General features: G+C 41.1%; 1 protein-coding gene and 1 pseudogene across 18 annotated transcripts in view; one reads left to right on the top strand and one right to left on the bottom strand.

Moving 5' to 3' along the window:
* TRIM33 (tripartite motif containing 33) overlaps positions 1 to 13,118 on the bottom strand; it is a 181,661-nt gene extending 168,543 nt beyond the window's left edge. For all 18 annotated transcript variants that reach the window (XR_009538828.1, XR_009538832.1, XR_009538830.1 and 15 more), the window contains exon 1: positions 12,583 to 13,118. Coding sequence is in view for 11 of the 18 variants with exons in the window: in XM_060139271.1 (XP_059995254.1) it covers positions 12,583 to 13,108 (526 nt within the window). In the remaining 7 variants the exon portion in view is untranslated. The remainder of the gene's footprint in view (positions 1 to 12,582) is intronic.
* A 2,398-nt stretch (positions 13,119 to 15,516) lies between these two features.
* LOC132514491 (cytochrome c-like) lies at positions 15,517 to 19,152 on the top strand (annotated as a pseudogene).
* The last annotated feature ends 1,351 nt before the right edge of the window (positions 19,153 to 20,503 follow it).

Here is a 20,503-nt window from a genome sequence, read left to right as displayed (position 1 = left end):
AACTAAATAGCCATTTCTCCAAAGATATACAGATTGCCAACAAACATAAAAAGATGCTCAACATCACTAATCATTAGAGAAATGCAAATCAAAACTACAGTGAGGTATCACCTCACACCGGTCAGAATGGCCATCATCAAAAACTCTACAAACAATAAATGCTGGAGAGGGTGTGGAGAAAAAGGAACCCTCTTTCACTGTTGGTGGGAATGTAAACTGATATAGCCACGATGGAGAATAGTATGGAGGTTCCTTAAAAAACCAAAAATAAGGGCTTCCCTGGTGGCTTAGCCGTTAAGAATCCGCCTGCCAATGCAGGGGACACCGTTTCAAGCCCTGGTCTGGGAAGATCCCACATGCCGCGGAGCAACTAAGCCCATGTGCCACAACCACTGAGCCTGCGCTCTAGAGCCTATGAGCCTCAACTACCGAAGCCCACAAGCCTAGAGCCTGTGTTCCTCAACGAGAAGCCACCACAATGAGAAGCCCATGCACCTCAAAGAAGAGTAGCCCCCGCTGCTGCAACTAGAGAAAGCCCGCACGCAGCAACAAAGACCCAACTCAGCCATAAATAAATAAATAAATAAATAAATTTTTTTAGAAAGTAAAAATAGAACTACCATTATGACCCAACAATCCCACTACTGGGCATATACCGTGAGAAAACCATAATTCAAAAAGAATCATGTAGGGCTTCCCTGGTGGCGCAGTGGTTGAGAATCTGCCTGCCAATGTAGAGGACACGGGTTCGAGCCCTGGTCTGGGAAGATCCCACATGCCGCAGAGCAACCACTGAGCCTGCGCGTCTGGAGCCTGTGCTCCGCAACAAGAGAGGCCATGACAGTGAGAGGCCCACGCACTGCAATGAAGAGTGGCCCCCGCTCGCTGCAACTAGAGAAAGCCCTCGCACTGAAACGAAGACCCAACATGGTCAAAAATAAAAAATTTTAAAAAAAGTCGTGTACCACAATGTTCACTGCAGCACTATTTACAATAGCCATGACACGGAAGCAACTTAAGTGTCCTTTGACAGTGGTATAGATAAAAAAGATGTGACACATATATACAATGGGATATTACTCAAACCTAAAAAGAAACGAAATTGAGTTATCTGTAGTGAGGTGTATGGGCCTAGAGTCTGTCACACAGAATGAAGTATGACAAAGAGCAAAACAAATAGAGTATCCTAACACATATATATGGAATCTAAAAAAAAATGGTTCTGATGAACCTAGGGGCAGGACAGGAATAAACATGCAGATGCAGATGCAGAGAATAGACTTGAGGCCACAGGGAGGGGGAAGGGTAAAGCTGGGACGAAGTGAGAGAGTAACGCTGACATATCTACACTACCAAATGTAAAACAGATAGCTAGTGGGAAGCAGCAGCATCACACAGGGAGATCAGCTAGGTGCTTTGCGACCACCTAGAGGGGTGGGATAGGGAGGGTGGGAGGGAGACGCATGGTGGGGGGATATGGGGATATACGTATGCATATAACTGATTCACTTTATTACATAGCGGAAACTAACACAACACTGTAAAGCAATTATACCCCAATAAAGATACTGAAAAACGACAACAACAACAACCAGGCAGCAGGCTAGATTTGGCCCATGGGCAGTATTTTGCCAACCCCTGATCTAAAGTAAGGTCCAACAATTAACAAGCACAGAACTTCCAATTAGAATTTTATTGCCTCACTCAAATAGGAAAAGAACCAAAGATTATCCACTGTTTAAGGAAGCCTTTGAGACAAGAAGAGATAAGGATAAAAAGAAAAAAACAAAGTTAGAAAATAAAGTCAAGGACTTCCCTAGTGGCACAGTGGTTAAGACTCCGTGCTCCCAATGCAGGAGGCCTGGGTTCGATCCCTGGTCAGGGAACTAGATCCCACATGCATGCTGCAACTAAGAGTTCACATGCTGCAACTAAGACTCAACACAACCAAATAAATAAACCAATATTTTTTTAAAAAAAAAGAGAAAGGGAAGAAAGAAAATAAAGTCAAGGTGATCTTTCAGAATGTCAGTTGAATAAGAAAGTAAAGAGAAGGGGAATTCCCTGTTGGTCCAGTGGTTAAGACTTGGCACTTTCACTGCCGAGGGCCCCGGTTCCATCCCTGGTCAGGGAACTAAGATTCCACAAGCAGTGCGGTGAGGCCAGAAAAAAAAAAAGAAAGAAAACAAAGAGAAGGAAAGCATAAGAGAAAACGTAGGAGCGAGTATGAACCCAGTAGCTCCAACATTCAAATAGAAACAGTTCCAAAAAGAGTGAGAGAAAGGGGGGCCTGAAGGGGAAGGGCGTGAAGAGAGAGGGTCCTTATGAAAAAAATTTTTAAGTTTAAACTTTTTCTTACTATAAATGAAGAGTAGAAGACTAACAGAAAAAGCACAGTGAACTTTTAAAAACGATAAAGGAAAAAAAATAGAAACAATCACTATATTCCAGAAAAGGATGAAGAAATATTAAAAGTTTCCAAGAAGAGGTAAATAAAACACAATTGGGGTTGTACAAGGGAGCAAAATCAGACTAGCATGAGCAACACTGACTACTTTAAAACAAGGGAGGAGATACCTTCAAAGTTCTGAAGAAAAACAAATTTGAACCTGGAATTCCATATCCAGTCAAACTACCATTTAAATAGAAGAATAAAATAAAGAACTTCAAAAATGCAAAGGCTCCGAAATTTTACTCTTAACGATTCTTTCTTAGTATGTACAAACAAGGGAGTAAACAAAGAATGGGGAAGCCTGTGTAAAATAATTAGAAGCAAGACTCTCCTCATAAGGCAGGCTTGAAAGATTACACCCTCAGTTAGAAGGGTGCATAAGCAAATAATAATAGTAAAACTTAAAAAATAAATAAATCAGACAATTAGCATAGAAAAAAAAAAACTGTCACTCCCTGGTTTCAGAGTGAGGGAAAAAATTTTCTCCTGAGAAGTTTCAAATACAGGTTAGCCTATAAGGTAAACTCTAAATCAACATCTGCCAGTTCTAAGAAACACCAAACTAAAAATTAACATCAGTGACTTTTCACTGGTGGTACCTGACAGAAGCAAGGACAAAATACTCTTTGGAGGCTTGTTTCCAAAAATCAGGTCTGGCAGGGTTCATAATTAAAGCCCTAGTAAACACACTCAAACTCCAAAACTATAAAACACTGGAGAACACCATCTACAATAATCAGGAATAGGCAGAAGCAAGTAATAGTAAAATAGGACCTCAAGAACTTTAGATAATGGAATTATCAAATATAAATATGAAATAAGTACACTTCAGATATTTAAAAAATAAAAAGTAAAATGAAAAACAAGAAAACAAAGCAAACACAGCTAAATGTAATTTAAGGGAAGCCATTTATAGTAAAAACAAAGTATAAAATATATCAGAATAACTCATAAAAGATGTACAAGACTTTTCTAGGAAAAAAGCTATATAATATTCAAAAATAAAAGATTTAAGCAAATGGAAAGGCATGCAATGTTTCTGAACAGGCAGATACCATACTGTAAAGATAGCATTTTCTCCCAAATTAATCTATATATTCAAAGCAATTCCAACAAAAATGCTGACAAGATTGTAAAATGAACTTTCACAACATGATTCTAATATGTTTAAGAGCTAAAAGCCAAGATCAGTCAAGATAATCTTTAAGATGAACAAGGTATATGTGGAGGGGGATGAAATTACCTTAACGAATAACAAAGTTTACTATAGCTTTATAATAAGCAATAAAGGCAGAAAAATGGGGGGAAAACTGATTTTTAAAAAACCTCTCATATATCAAAAGACAGCTCTCTAAAGAGTAAAGGGAAAAGTCAAGTGTATTAGTTTATTGCTGTGTAACAAATTACCCCAAAACTTAATGGGGTAAAACAATAATTCCTTATCTTTCAGTTTCTTTGAGTCAGGAATCTGGGAGTGATATGGCAAGTGGTTCTCTCTGAGCCTTTAATGAGGCTGCAGTCAGATGTCAGCCAGGACTGCAGTCATCTGAAAGCCTGACCATGGGGAATATCCACCTCCAAAGTGGCTCATTCCCATGGCTGGGAAGTTGGTGCTGGATGTTAACAGACCCCAGTTCTTTACAGAACTGCAAGAGTGATAGTTGTTTTCGCCTAGAACAAGGAATCCAAAGAGTAAGGAAAAAGCTGTATACCTTTAATGAAGCCTCAGAAGTCACTGTTAATTCTGCTATACTCTCTTGGTCACCCAAACAAGCCCTGAGTCACTGTGAGAAGAGACTAAAGAAGGGTGTGAATACCAGAAGAGAAGAACACTGTGGCCACCTCAGAGGCTGGCTACCACACTAAGCCATAGTAGGCTAAGAACAAATCTTCAATTTACATAACCAACAAAGGATCAGTATGTAGAACTTACCAAGAATTCTTGTAAATCAAAACAAAAAAACGTTAGCAAACTAAAAAAAATAGAAGACATGTGGACAAGTAATTCACAGAAGCAACAACATAAATCGCACGTAACAAGCATTCAAAAAGTATTTTTCCCTAGAACCACGTAATTCATGCTATTTACGTATCATAAAGGCATAGAATTTAAATATTTTTCTAAAAATGATGCATTTATGTTCATTCATCCTTGTTTTTTCCCACCTTCCCTTGAGACCAATGTCCATTCTGGAAGCTGGCTAAGGATGAAGGTACAATTTGTGGCCACAGAGGAGCCACAGATTAATGTATCCAACACCATGATCCCAACCTCAGAACTTGTCCTCTGGAAAATAAAATGATAGAACTCAGTCAACCAGTAATAAATATGAAAAAAAAAAATCAGCAGATCTACAGCACGCTATTTACAAAAGGTCAATTTTAGTTATTAAGTACTTTTTTCCTCTTTACATTTACATTTGGGGCAAGCTCTTTATGAACTGTGATGGGTACCCCAAAATGAAGGACTATAAATACACGAATCTGCCACCTTCTACTATTCCATGGTCTGACACTCTTCCTAATGACTTTACCTTATCACTTGGTTATAGCCCCTTTAAAGAAGCAGGTCTCTGGGCTTCCCTGGTGGCGCAGTGGTTGAGAGTCCACCTGCCAATGCAGGGGACAGGGGTTCGTGCCCCAGTCCGGGAAGATCCCACATGCCGCGGAGCGGCTGGGCCCGTGAGCCATGGCCGCTGAGCCTGCGCGTCCAGAGCCTGTGCTCTGCAACAGGAGAGGCCACAGCAGTGAGAGGCCCGCGTACCGCAGAAGCAGGTCTCTAACTTTTTGGTCTCAGAATCCCTCTTACATTCTTAATCATCAAGGACCTAAAAAGCATTTGTTCAGATGGGTTTTATCCATCCATGTGTACAGTATTAGAAATAAAAACTGAAGATTTTAAAATATTTAAAATTGTAATAAATAATTAATAGCAAATTAATAATGTTTCATTAAAATTAAATATTTTATTAATTCATTTAAAAATAAACACATTAAATAATAATAAATAAAAATAAACACATTGCATGTTTAAATAACATTTTTAACAGAAATAACTAATTTCCAAAACCAAAAAAATTTTTTAGTAAAGAGTGGCACTGATTTCACTTTTAAATCTCTTTAATGTTTAGTTTAATAGAAGATGTCTGTATATACGCTTTTGCATTTAATCTGTTGTGAGAGATTGTTTTGTTTGAAGACTATAAAGAAAACTTGGCCTCATATAACCATGTACTTAAGAAAAGGGAAGAGTATTTTAACAGTCTTTTCAGACAATCTGTGGATATTCTTCTTTGATACATTCAAAAAATTTAAAGTGTTTTTATTTCTTTCTTAAACATCAGTTGCAATGTGAAATTTCAAACTATAGTGATGAACTTTTACAACGCCCTTACATGGAAATCTATTGGTCTATTTTGCACTTTGAATCTTTTTCCTACGCCTGATTTTGTAACATGATGCACTGGTCATTTGGCAAATACTGGTTCACTATGTAGATCTTCCAAATGTTGACATTTCATTGCACAATATCAAAAAAAAAGTGTTAATATCACTACCAATCTCATCAGAAAAGCCTTTAAATATTGAGAAGCTGTCAAGCTCATGGTGGCATATACAAGTTTCCCAAAAATCCTAATTTTCATTTAAAAGCTCAATTTTTATCACTGGCAACATATAACAATATCAGTTGTTTCTCTTGAAGTGACAAGGCTCAATTCATTCATTTTAAAGAAAATATCTGCCAAATATCCATTCTTGAAAACCACAGTTTGTTACTCATTCTTTCAAGTAAAAATTATTTTCCAAGAAAAAAAGCAGCTAATTCAACTTGGAATTCAAACAACTGCACAAGTACTTTTCTTATTGCACTTCAGTCTGCAGCAGAAGCACTTTATGCATTACCCCATTTCATCGCACAGAATATTAAGGATAAAGATTTTTAAAATAGGGACGTCCCTGGTGGTCCAGTGGGTAAGACTCCATTCCCAATGCGTGAGGCCCAGGTTCAATCCCTGGTCGGGGAACTAGATCCCGCACGCCACAACTAAGAAATCCGCACGCCACAACTAAGACCCGGTGCAGCCAAAATAAAATAAATATTAAAAAAAATATATTTTAAAAACAAGTTTCATTGCTTCATCAAGGACATAAAAGTAAAACTAACATAATTTTTGTTGGTGGCGGTGGTTTTACTCTAAGTATGTGATGGTAAAGTTAACAATAACTTTTAGAGTGCTTTGGAGGCACTATCTTAATTCCTGCTAAGGTGCCAAGCAGTCTTACCCATCATTGCTTTTGTATTATTTATACAAATGTCAGAACAGTGAATAAGGCAAATAATGAATCAGTGTTATAATGAAAACAGTTTCAACTCTGCCAACACCTGAAAGGGTATCAGAGACAATCCCCCTATCCCCTAACTCAGAGTTTCATGGACCAACTTTGAGAATCTACTTTAAGGTACTATTCTCATTTAGTGTCTGCTAAGAGGAGTATATATAAGGAAATGAAAAGCAGTTAGATTCCCCTAACTGAAATTTTTGGTGTACAGATATTAAACCTTGTAAAAACTTAGGATTTAGAACATTAGTTTACAAGTTTTTACACTGTAAGTTTTAGGCAGCTGAAGAGAGGTTTGGAATACAAATTACTTTGTCTGGTGTGCTGTACTTCATTAGATGTCAGAAAAACCTAGAAAAACACCAACAATTTGCCTTCCTGCCTCTTCCTTTCTACTTACTGTGAGATAGAGGTAATCACAAAGGCAACAGCAGTACAATTTATTGGGGGCTTACCAGGCGCCAGACACTCTATGAAGCAATTTACAATGTATTAACTCATTTAATCCGCACAATTAACACTATGAAATAGGTATTATTATTATTACTCTCAATTTATGGATGTTAAGTAACATATCCACAGTCATTCTAGTAGTAAATAAAGGAGCTCAAAAATGAATGCAGGCAGTCTGACTCCTGAATTGTGTGCATTTCACCAACCACAATGCCGTAAGATATTAAAAAGTGTTTTTCTTTGATACGTCTTTAATGACTGATTGCTGATGACTATGTTATCATTCAAAAACTCAAGCATGTTTATGTCAAACAGAGCATTAGAGAAAGTAGGACCTAAAAAAATCCCGAAACAGATAAGCCACACCCAGAACTAGCAAACTGCTAAATATTACATGTACTCCTGGGACAAGAACTTCCAAGAGCTCAAACAGAAGATTGCCCTGAGTGGCTCAACATGCTTAGTGATAAAACAGGACCACTGTGAGGAGGTGCTCTTCACACTATACCCAGAGTTATTCCCTCCCACTTACCACATGACTGTTGCCATCTCAGACTTTTCACAAAAAGTTGAAGATTCATAAACAGAATCATTTTTCCACGTTGATTATTCCCCACAAAAGATGAGAATATTAAACTTATGTAGATATAAAAAGTTAGCATAAAAGACAATAACAGAATCACACAGAATTTTACTGGATAGGAACTCAACTTCATATTGCAAACCTGGAGAGGCTGTCTAAGTGACTTGACCAAGGCTACACAGCATATTAACAGCAGAACCCAATGCAAGTTATTCCCAATCCAGATAATCATCCACATCACCATGCTGTCTATGCCTTACTACAAAAGTCTCACCTCCTTCAAGAGTTCATTTGAGAGGTTGTTCAGATGCATCAATACATATTTGTATTTTTACTGATACATTATAGATTGTACATACCCACTACTGATAGCTATTCTGACTGAACCTGAAATAAACCTAAAAAAATAAAAGTCACAAAAGCACTTTAAAAAGCTCACAATTGAGATTCAACAAATATTAACTAAATTATCTATTTTGATTTTCCTTTTCCAAATATTCCAACAGCACATAAATCAGTCTTTCTCCTCAAAATATTTAAATCCATGTCTCTCAAAGTGTGGCAGGTTCCAGAATCAGAATCACATGATACTTGTTAAAAATTCAAATCCTAGTGTCATCCCCAAGTCAATTGAAACAGTCTCTGAAACTCCCAAAATGGTATTTTAAAAAGCTCTCCAGATGATTCTTATTCATCCAAAAGTTATTTATTGAACATTCACTCTACAATATTCTAGTGGGAAACAAGGAACAAATGAGTAAACAAAAACAAGTAAACATTCTGGACTTTAGCTGTCCTATGAAGAAATAAAGATAATATGTCAAAGAGTGACCTGGAGGACTACAATTGTCCCTCAGCAATCTCAGGGGATTGGTTCCAAAACCCCCATCAGATACAGAGAGCCAACTGTACCTTAAAAGGAGCAGCCAGACACAGAATTTTCAGGGCAGTGAAAATACTATGTATAATATTATAATGATGAAAACATGTCATTATACATTTGTTCAAACCCTTAGATTGTGCAACACTAATAGTGAACCCTAACATAAACTGTGGACTCTGGGTGATTATGATGTAGGGCCATCAACTCTAAAAAATGTACCACACTAGTGAGGGATGTTGATAATGGGAGAAGCTATGTAGGTCTGGGGAGAAGGGATATATGGGAAATCTCCATATCTTCCATTTAATTTTGCTGTAAATCTAAACTGCTCTTTAAAAATAAAGCCCTTAAAAAAAAAAAAACAGTGATCAAGAGAAGGTCTTTCTGCAGAGGCAACATTTGAAGTGAGGAGCCCTTCACTTAAGAACAGTGGTTCTCTTGGGGTTTCCCTGGTGGCGCAGTGGTTAAGAATCTGCCTGCCAATGCAGGGGACATGGGTTTGAGCCCTGGTCCGGGAAGGTCCCACATGCCACAGAGCAACTAAGCCCCTGTGACACAACTACTGAGTCTGCACTCTAGAGCCCACATGCCAGAACTGAGCCCACGTGCCGCAACTACTGAAGCCCGCATGCCTAGAGCCCGTCCTCTGCAACAAGAGAAGCCACCGTAATGAGAAGCCCATGCACCGCAACGAAGAGTAGCCCCCGCTCGCCGCCACTAGAGAAAGACCGCACACAGCCACGAAGACACAACACAGCCATAAATACATACATAAATAAATAAATTGTATATATATAAAAAAAAGAATAGTGGTTCTCAAACTTAGTGTGCATCAAAATCACCTGGAGGACTTACTAAAAATGATTTCTGGTTTGAAGGTCTTGAGTGGGGCCCAAGAATTTGCATTCCTAACAAGATTGCACATGACGCTGATGCTGCTAGTCCAGAAACCACACTTGGAGAATCATCGATCTGAAGGGAACAGCTAAAAGGTTTGAATAACTCTGGTGTGTTAGAGAAACAGAAAAAAAGTCCATTAGAAGGGAGGGTAATGTCATTGTTTCGGGACCACTTAAGATGGTGAACTAAACTACCAACCATGGATACCCAGACCAGAAATGGAATCACAGGCTGTTCAATAATACCTTACATTTGCAAAGCATTTCACAGTTTATAAAAGCATTTTCACTTTCATTATTTAATACGATTTAGTGAGATATAAGTGAAGGACTATTAGCTACATGTAGAGATAAAGAAGCTGAAGGACAGAAACATGAACCTGAGGGAACCAGAAAACAATTAAGGGGCAGAACTATGTCCCCTGACTCCAAATCCAGTGTTACTTCCAGAACAGCATGTTCCATTTTTTTAAACAGCAAAGCAAAGGATACATACAGGAGTTGATACTAAGTTACTTTCTAGACTCCCTGCCTAAAAACATGATGGCTTCCAGACTTAATTTGTTTTAGATACCAGTTAGAAAGCAACACTGCCTTAAGATTGACAGTATTTAGTCCCATCTACTTATTTCTCCTAGTTCAAAAACAAAAGATGGAGAAATGAAGAGGGAATTTACACACTATTATTCTCTCTCCTGCATAAGTAACACAGAGCTAATTTCATAACCTCAGTCCCTCAGCCACAACAATCAAACACAATTTTCATCTTGTGTTTACTCTAAATCTCTCACCTAATCCAGGTTCCCACAAGAACACTGAATCCTACATGTCTTACTACACTCAGTGAGGCCATGAGCAGTTAGTTATACACCCATTATCCACCCTCTACATACCCATTATGATTTAGAATCTTCTCCATCAATCAAACCGTTACTCTTAACATTCTTACCTGCAGATCTCAATAATACTTCAAACCCAAAACTGAAATAACTATATCCTCCCTCCACCCCACACACACCTGCTTTTGTGCCTGAATTCTTTTATTTGCGTTAATGACACTGCCACCCACCAAACAAGAAACCTGGAACTTGGCCTAGACATGTGTGTCTCTCTCACTCGTCTCAATTGGCCTCTCATATCCATTCCCACAGCTACTTACGATTAGTTACCACTAATAATAAACTAGCTGCCATTTCACTAATAACTAGCATGTACTAGTCACTTAACACACTTCATTCTATCAATAACTGTATGAGGTAGGTAATTTTGTCCTTGTAAAATTAATCTGTCCAAGTAACAAGCAGGAAGTGACAAAGTAGGCATCCAAACTCAAATGTTTCTCCCAAAGTCCATACCTTTCCCCCATACCAAAACACTTCCTTCTTTAACACCTTATATCAGTCCTTTACTACCTACTCCAAATGCTAACTTCTCCCCTAGATTACTGCCAGGATTCTCCTAACTGGCCCTGCCTTGGATCTTTTCTTCCCTTACCCTTCAATGTTCCCCCAAGTGATCTTTCTAGATCATAAATGTGATCCTTTTATCTTCCTGATACAAAAATCTGTTAGGGACTCCCTTTAATCTATCTACACTGTACAGGATACATTCTACAGGATGAATCCCAAACCCTTTAGTACAAGTCCACAATCCCTTCCGTACCTGAAGTTCCAAAATTCAAAAGCTTTGAAATTTTAAAGTTCTTTCATAATTCTGCAACAAAACCCACTCTGAATTGCAGGAGGTTATTGGTCTATCCCATTAGAATGATATTCACATACTTCACTGCAGAAACATTAATATTTGATAATGAGTTGTTAACCCAGACCCCGCAGTAGTGTTAGAGACCTTACCAGGAAAAAGAAAAATTTCCAACCTATTCTGATGTCTAAAACACACCTGGTCTCAAGGGTTTCAGATAAGGCACTGCAGACCCCCTACCTATTCAGCCCATCAAACCAACCTAATTTCCACCAATCACCTTACACATCGCTTAGCTCCAGGGATGTGTAAGGTGCCCTGTGCCCTGAAAACTCTCCAATCCAGGGAGCTACTCACCCTTCAAGAAACCTACTCAAGGGTTTCCTTTTCAGTGAAGTTTCCTTGACCTTCTCTTGATTGTGCCACAACCACTGCACCAAGGACCCACCTCCACTGCTGTACCTTATATGTTTGTTTCCCCTACGTTGGACTGTGAATGAGCTCCTCATTGAGTATTTTATCCAATTCTAGCACAGTATCCGAAACACTAAGTGTTCATTAATGTACAAGGAACTGAAATTCATGCCCAGCTCTCCCTAACCCCCAATTCTCTTCAAAGTTCATTTCTCCTTCACCCCTAAACCTTAAGATTTTTCCCTATCCATGCAGGCCCCTCACAGCTATTTTGCTTCCAGAGTTCCTCCTTCTCAATGTCATCCTAAAATTACTCTCTACTAGACGGCTTCTCGTAGCCCCAAATTCTCTAATGCCCTTTAACCTCCCTAGTCCTTCTTTCCCCTAGCTTTGAACAGATCAAATCCTCTCCCTCTAAGGCAATTCATCCTTACTGCCCTTATCTCTGAACTACTACACCTCAACACCTCTCGCGCCTAGGCCTTTCCTCCAAAATGCTTCTCACAAGCGGATTCCCAGACCCCCTCTTCTCTCACAGTCCGTTCCACCGGCTCCCGAACCTGCGCTCGACCAGAGTCCACCCCTTCCCGGCCCGTATCCGCACATCGCGAACCTCCCCTGCAGCCGGTGTCCCCTCCCCCAGCCTCTCGCAGCCGGCACCCCTCCCTTCACCCTCCCCGTATCTCTGGAGATCCAGCTTCTCGGGAAACTGTCCCAGGAGCCGTGTCTTTCACCTCAGACCCCTTAGGATTACGCCGGTCCGAGCAGCCCCGGGCCCGAACACCTCTGTCCCCAGATCCTCCTCGGCACCGCAAATCCCCTTCGGCCCAGACCTCGGGCCGGGCCTCCCGCTCACCTTGCTGGATGTCGCCGTTGCTGCCCCCCGGGATGGGCACGTTGAGTTGGCGCTCGGGCTCCGGCAGACAGCGCAGGCAGAAAGAGTGAAGACAGGGCAGCAGCTTGGGCTCCGCCTCACGCCGGCTCTGCAGGCTCTGCTGACACACGGCGCAGGTGTCCAGGAGCGAGGCTGGCGGACCAGGAGGCGGCCCCGCCGAGGGACCCGGAGCAGGAGCCGAAGCCGGAGCTGGGGCCGGCGTCGATACCGCCCCCCCGGGAATTCCAGGGCCCACTGAGGCTGCTGGGGCTGAGGCAGCCGGGGCCGAGCCCGAGGAGGCCGCGGCCACCCCCCCGTCGTCGGGCCCGGCCGCGCCGCTCTCCGCGCCGGCCCTGCCGCCTTCCTCCTCCTCCTCCTCCACCAACACCGCGGCGAGAGGCGGCTCCGCCTCCTGCGCCGCGGGCCCGGCGGCCCCGGCAGTTACCGGCGCGCTGCTGCTGCCCCCGCCGCCGCTCTCAGCCTCGCCACCGCCTTTGTTTTCCGCCATGTTTTCCTCTTTGAACCCGCCGGACCGCCCCGCGCCGCCCGCCGCCGCCGCAGCCGCCGCCGCCCCCAGCCCCAGCCGCAGCCGCAACGAGAGCGGCCGCCGAGAGCGAGCAAGCAAGCGAACGAAGGAACGAGAACGCGCGCGCACGCGGCGCCCCCACCCTCGCGTCGCGCTGTTGCAAGAGGGCGGGCGCGGCGCGCGCACGTACGCACGGACGTCCTCCGGAGGGAGGCGGGAACTTGGGGCGCGGGCGCGCAGACGTTCTGGCCGCCCTTCCTGACCTCAGTGGCCGGCGCATGGAGTCCGCCCCGGTGCAGTTCGGCTCGCAGTGAGGGTTTAGAGTCAGAGGCTCTTGACGCTGAACTACCTTTGGTCTGGGTGGTTAAGAGCTCGGCCGCGGCGATGGTGCGGGGAAGAGCGGGCAAGGGTGGAAGGCCGGAGTGTCTCTCTGGCGGCGAGATCCCCAGAGGCGGGCGCGTCTCCGCCGAAACCTCACTCGGCGCGGGGTCAGACGCCTTGGCCTCCTGGCTCCGAGGTGCCGACCTCCTGGGTCGCTGTGCTTTAACTGGCCGCGTTCCTTTGGATGGTTGTGTCTCAGGGGAGCAGTAAAGTGAGGATTTTTGTTTTTAACTGGTGGCGTACCAGAAATAGGCTGAAAAGACCCAATGAGGAAAAACAGCTATTTTAGCAGCTATTTTTAGCTTCTTAAGGTGATTGATTCTCTGACGTTGCTACGCTTCAGAAAACCAATCAACTGAGAAGCTTTTTCAAAGCAGAGCTGTTCCAGGACCACACCCCAGACCTACATCAGGAAATGGGGGTGAGCTCATGAATGTTGAAAGCGCTTTGGCTGATTCTGATGTGCGTCAGTTTGGGGAGTCACGATCTAACCAGTATTATGTCCTGAGAGTCTCACTTAGTGCCCTGGCGGGAGTTGGGTTGCAAATGCCTTAACAGTGTCGGTAATAGAAGCTTTCAGGAAGGGTCTTTATTGAGAAACAAGTACTACGGCTGTTTTAATGTTAGGATTGTGAAGTGCTTTCCTCTTCTGACAGTGTTCCCAAGAAACCGTTATTCTTGAGCTGGTAAAAGTCCTTAAACCACCTCGAAACATTTTTCATTTATTCGTTCAAAAATAGTGACCTCTTACTATGAGTCAGGTAGTGTTTTAGAGATGCTAGGATTACAGCAAAGAACAAAGGAGATCCTTACTTTCAAGGAGTTTGCAGTCTGGAGGAAGAGTGACATAAATATATGCAGGGAGTGATAAATGCTATGAAGAAAAAAAAGCAGAGTAAAAGAGATTAGAGATGATTGGGGAAGGCCTCGGCTGATAGGTGAACAAGCTTGTGGTTCTCTTGCGGAAGAGTGTTCCAGGCAGAGGAACAAACGGTAAGTACAAAGGGCCTGAGGCACAGTCTTGGCTTGTAAGTGGAACAGCAAAGAGTCTGTGTGGCTGGAGTGGCTTGAAGGGGGAAAGAGTAGTAGAATATGACATAATAGTAAAGGAGCCAGGTCATATACAGAAATGGCCTTCAACTTTTTAAACTTCCGTGCCCGGGAAAAGAACTTAGAAAAACTATTTTCTCCCTCGAACATTATAAGTTGATTCTTAACATTTTTCATCAGGAGTGTAAATAGTTGCAAAGAGTGCCATTTCTGACATTTTGCAATACCAACATTTTTTAATTGTCACATTACTTTTAAATCTATCCAATGGAAAGGTAAACAAGTAGTTTAACAAACATCGTCATCCATTTTAAAAGTACATGATCAAAAATGTTCTATTTCATTAAATAAATATTAAACATGAAAAGTAAAATGTTAATTGGGACTGTCTTTTAATGAGATGACATAGTTTTTTTTTAGTTTGTGTAGGCATGGATGTATATAACATTACTAGGAAGAGATAAAGTCCTGTATCAATTCCATTTTTCATTTTTATTGACATAAGCACTGCATTAAAAATGCATGTATACATATGTGTATATATATATATGAATTAATATAAAATTAAATCTCTTAAAACTATCCTTGTGTACCCTTTGGAAAAATTTCCTACACTGTAGTACCCGAATACTCATATTCCAGTTTTAAGATGCTGAGTGAGATAGGAAATCTTGGATGAGTTTTGATCAAAGACCCAAAGTTGTGAAAAGAGTCACTGTGGCTGTTTACTGTAGAAATCACTTGTAGGGGGTCAGAGTGGAAGAAGGAAGACCAGTTAGGTTGCTAATACAATAATATTTCAGCCGAGGAATAATGGTGGATTGAACCAGGGTGGTATCTGTACAGGTGGTGAAAAACAAGGTGTATATATAATAAAGAGCAAATAAAGACTTTTCTCCAAATTCACTTCAAAAAAACAAATTAGTGGACCAAATTTCTCAACCAAAGTCTTTGTTTCCTTGCATTTTTCTTAAGCTTTTGATGCCTGCTACGACTTGACTTGCCTTTATTAAAATCTAGTACAAGGGAATTCCCTGATGGTCCGGTGGTTAGGATTTCATGTTTCCATTACAGGGAGCATGGGTTCGGCACATGCCGCGCAGCACAGCCAAAAAATAAATAAATACTATAAAAATCTAGTATAAAATTGCTTGTTTTTTAAACACTTTTTAAAAATTTTTATTTATTTACTTATTTATTTTTGGCAGCATTGGGTCTTCATTGCTGCACGCAGGCTTTCTCAAGTTGCGGTGAGCGGGGGCTACTCTTCGTTGTGGTGCACGGGCTTCTCATTGCAGTGGCTTCTCTTGTGGAGCATGGGCTCTAGGCTCGTGGGCTTCAGTAGTTGTGGCACATGGGATCAGTAGTTGGGGCTCACATGCTCTAGAGCACAGGGTTAGTAGTTTTGGCGCACAGGCTTAGTTGCTCTGCAGCAAGTGGGGTCTTCCCGGACCAGGGCTCGAACCCGTGTCCTCTGCATTGGCAGGCGGATTCTTAACCACTGCACCACCAGGGAAGCCCAAAAGTGTTGTTTTTGAAAACGATATAATTTTATAGAGAGCAAACTGTCCCCCCACCAATATAATTTACTGTGTGCTCTGAGAATGCAGTGCCTGGAATTAAATTGTCATGGAGTACTTGGGGACATTGAATCAGCTACATTCTCAATTTGCAATGGAAACCCAGAATTCTTGCAGGAGAAACTGTGAAATCATAAGACTGATGTATGATATGGATAAACCTGTCTGATGGAGAGACTGTATTGCATGGAGGTTGAGTCTGTGCTGGAGCCAGAATGCCTAGTTTGAAGCCTCGTTCCACCACCTACTAGCTGTGTGATTTGGGGTAACTCACTTCGCTTGCCTCAGTTTCCTCATTTGTAAAAGGGCTTTTGTTACTAGTATGATCTACTTCAAGGCTGACAATTAAATATTTGTAAAGTGCTAACTGTACCTGGCTCATGGTAAACATGAAATGAATGTAAAAGTAGACAGACCTAAAGGTTCATGAAGGGAGCAGAACTGGAGGGAGAAACAAAGATACCTCAGAGAAAAATCTCAAGATGAGAAACCATTCTGTGGGCTGAACTGAGCAGCAAGTGTAAGGATCCAGCCATTCCCCTAACCTAGGCTATCTTTTACCCCTGACCGGCTTGCCCAAACATTATAAGAAAAACACAGTTCTGAAATAAAGGAGAGCTATCAGTAGATGCCTAGAAGCTCTGCTGTGGAGAAAACTGCCCTGATATTGCTGGTAACCAGAAGTAAAAAGAACTTTACAATTGTCCAGAAAAGAGAAAGAGCACTGGGAATGACATAGCTAGGTGAGCAATGGTGAGAGCACAGCAGGTTGGCAACAGTGAGGCAGAGTAGCCCAAGAATAGGGTGAAGGTTTGCAATGGCTGGTTCTGCCACTCTTGGACAGAGCAACTACGGCCATCAGCGGGAATGGAAGAGGTCATGAGGACCAGCAGAGGAATGCTGAGCTGCGGTTAAGATCTGGGGCATTTCTGGGGAATTCCAGTGGTTAAGACTCCACGCTTTCACTGCCAAAGGCTCAGGTTCAGTCCCTGGTCAGAAAATTAAGATCCTACAAGCCACGTGGCACAGCCAAAAAAAAAAAAAAAAAAGATTTGGGGAATTTCTGTTAATGTGCCATATTAGCAATCATGAGTGGGTAAGGCCAGGGGATATAAAGGGGACATCTTGTGATTTTAAATTTCACTTCTCTGAACACAGGTACATAAGCACATGTACCTTGGATTAGCATATCCTTGCACTTAGCAGGAAGTCCAACTTCAGAGCAAGGACCTTCCTAAAGCACATGTCAAAAAACCAAAATTAAAATGGGTGATGTTGAGAAGGGCAAGATTTTTGTCCAGAAATATGCCCAGTGCCACACCATGGAAAAGTAAGGCAAGCATAATAAATGGTCCTGGATGGAAGACAGGTCAGGCCCGTGGGATTCTCTTACACTGATGCCAACAAGAACAAGGGCATCACCTGGGGAGAAATGTATTTGGAGAATCCTAAGAAGTACATCCCTGGAAAAAAATGATCTGCGCTAGCATTAAGAAGAAGACAGAAAGGGCAGACTTGATAGCTTATCTCAAAGCTTCTAATGAGTAATAGTTGGCCCACTGCCTTATTTTCTTACAAAACAGAAATGTCTCAACTTCTTTTATGTGTAACATATTTAAATTGATCTCATACCAGAATTCAGATCATGAGTGGCTGACAGAATTTTTTTTGGATAGTCCTGATTTAAATAAGATTGGCTGTGGTTAAATTAATATGATGAGCTTTTTGCATTTTGATAGGAATTCCAGTTCAGCAAGTACTGTCACTGTTTCCCTCTTCTAAAGATATAATCAGACTTGATTGGTAATATCGAACTTTTCACAAAGATGGTGAATGCCATCTCAAAACCTATAGGATATTGGTTTTAATTTAGATTTATAGAACTGATTATGTGAGTATAATATTTAAATACTGGGAAAATCGCTTTGTTGTCTCATACAATTGAGCAAGACTCACCTGCGTTTCAGTTTGTGTTCATTAGGCTTTAAAGGGCTGAAGACAAGGTAGAAATATCCATTTTATCTTTTTGGTCTTAACTATGCCAATCCAAAATTCTCTGTATCCAAAATGTTGCCTTTTGGGAATTCCCTGGCAGTCAAGTGGTTAGGATTCCACGCTCTCATTGCCGAGGGCCCAGGTTCAGTCCCTGGTCTGGGAACTAAGATTCCACAAGCCACGCAGTGCGTCCAAAAAGGAAAGAGAAAAATAAATAAAAATAAATAAGTAAAATGTTGCCTTTTACTTAACGAAAGGCATTTTAGTGTGGTTTATGTAAAATGTCAAAGAATATTTAACACTTCACACATTTTATAGATGATCTATAAGGTCAGAGGCTTTTAAAAGTCAGTGTGACAAGATATAATAGCAAGTTAAACTTTGCTTTTAAATCCTTTACTATCTGAGTGAGACTGAGTTATAATTCAGGATTGTCTTTAAACAGCTATTCAAAATGACATGAAACTATAAAACTCCTGTATATATGTGATTGGTAATGGTGTCTTTGCAAACTCATTAGACAATTAAAGTAGGGGAGATACACCATCAGCACAAATTTGTAGATTTTGTGATCATAAGGCTTAAGATAATTAAAAACAAGATCTTAGAAAAAATAAAGTTCACTTCTCAGCATTTCATGATGTTGTGCAAAGCGCCCTTTGACTTCCAGGTGCCAAGTTGTCTGAGTTTGAGAATCACTAGTACCAAGAAAAGAGGGACAAATGGCAGAGTTCTGAGTCTAATTGCTAGCTCTTTGGCTTTTCTATGTTTCTAAGGCCTTCTGGGGGCACATTGTTAATCCCAGTAATAAACAGGACATTTGAACAGCAGTTTACAGTTTACAAAGTGATTTCACACACATTATCTCTAATTCTTGCAACCAGTAAGATACATTCCAATTTTGACAATAAACAGACTTCATAATGTGAGTGTACTGTAATATATTAGCTGTCTGTTCTTACACAATAAGGTTGTTTTCAACTTTTTGCTATTATAAACAATACTGTGATAAGCATTGTGATGAATAATACTTTGCATGTCTATAGTTATTTTTTATGACTATTCCTAAAGATAGAATTGCTGATTCAACAAGTATACCCATTGTAAAAATTTTTAATATATAAATTCAAAGGGTTCTTATTAGGTTATTAAATAACTAGATTATGTTTGATGTATTTTGCTACTATAAATAAAGGTAAATTAACCTGCAATCTTTTTTTTCAAATTTGTTTCTCTGTCTAAAGTTCTCTGTTTCCTCACATCCCACTTATTCCTCAATCTACTCTGGCCTGGCTTCCCATTTCCATCACTCTACTAAAACAGCTCTTGCTAAGGTCATCAAGGACCTCCATGTTTTTTAAATCCAGTAGACATATTTTATTCCTAACCTTACTTGTTTTCTCCATGGGATTTCACACCTTTGACAATTCCCCCTTCTGGAATCACTTACTTCCATGGCTTTCATGACACCATACTCTGGTGGTTTTCTTCCTACTTCTTGGACTGCTGTTTTTCTTTTACATACTGTGTCAGGGTCCCCAAAAACAGACTAGAAGAACTCATAGGACTCAGAAAAGTTGGTATGCTCATGGTTATGGTGTATTACAGTGAAATGATACAGATTAAAATCAGCAAAGGTAAAAGGTCCATGGAGAAAATTCCAGAAGAAAACAGGCACAAGGTTCCAGGTGTCTCCTCCCAGTGGAGTTGCACAGGCACTAATTCTCCCAGCAATGATGTGTGACAACACCTTTGTGCAGTGTTGCCAAACGGAAGTTCACCCAAGCCTTGGTTTACAGGGTTTTTATTTTGAGGGAAGGTCTGTCACATAGGCATGGATCACCCACATAACTGACCTCAGCTGCTCAAATTCCAGCCCACAGAGGTCAAACTGATACATCATGGTCCAAGGCCTCAGGCATACTAAAACAGATGATCAGCATAAATCACATTGATAGCTTAAACTATTCAGTCAGATTGATACAGTGTGGCCTCAGGCATACAAACCATTCTTACAGGCAGAGTATTCCAAGGGCTCAGAGGTTATCATCTCCCAGGAGTCAATCAAGAACAGTTCTAAAAACAAGCCTTTCTTTGGAATGTGCAGGGTTTGATCAATACAGGCCTACAAAGTTAGCACTTTGCTGTACTCAGACTTATTCAGTGTTGGGCTTTCTGAAATATCAGCTCTAGACCCCCTTCTCTTTTCAATCAATTTTCTTCCCCTAGGCAAACTTATCCATGCTTCAGCTTCATTTGCCATCCATATAATAACTGCCAAGTGTATGACTTTAGCCCAGGTCAGTTAATATCTCCACGTGAATGTCTCAAAGGCACTGCAAAGTCAGCACGTCCAAGACTCAGTAATCTT

This window comes from Lagenorhynchus albirostris, chromosome 2, assembly GCF_949774975.1.
Source record: "Lagenorhynchus albirostris chromosome 2, mLagAlb1.1, whole genome shotgun sequence".
NCBI classification, from domain to species: domain Eukaryota; kingdom Metazoa; phylum Chordata; class Mammalia; order Artiodactyla; family Delphinidae; genus Lagenorhynchus; species Lagenorhynchus albirostris.
Note: the sequence above shows the minus strand (reverse complement) of the source record. Positions and strands in the feature narration are given on the sequence as shown.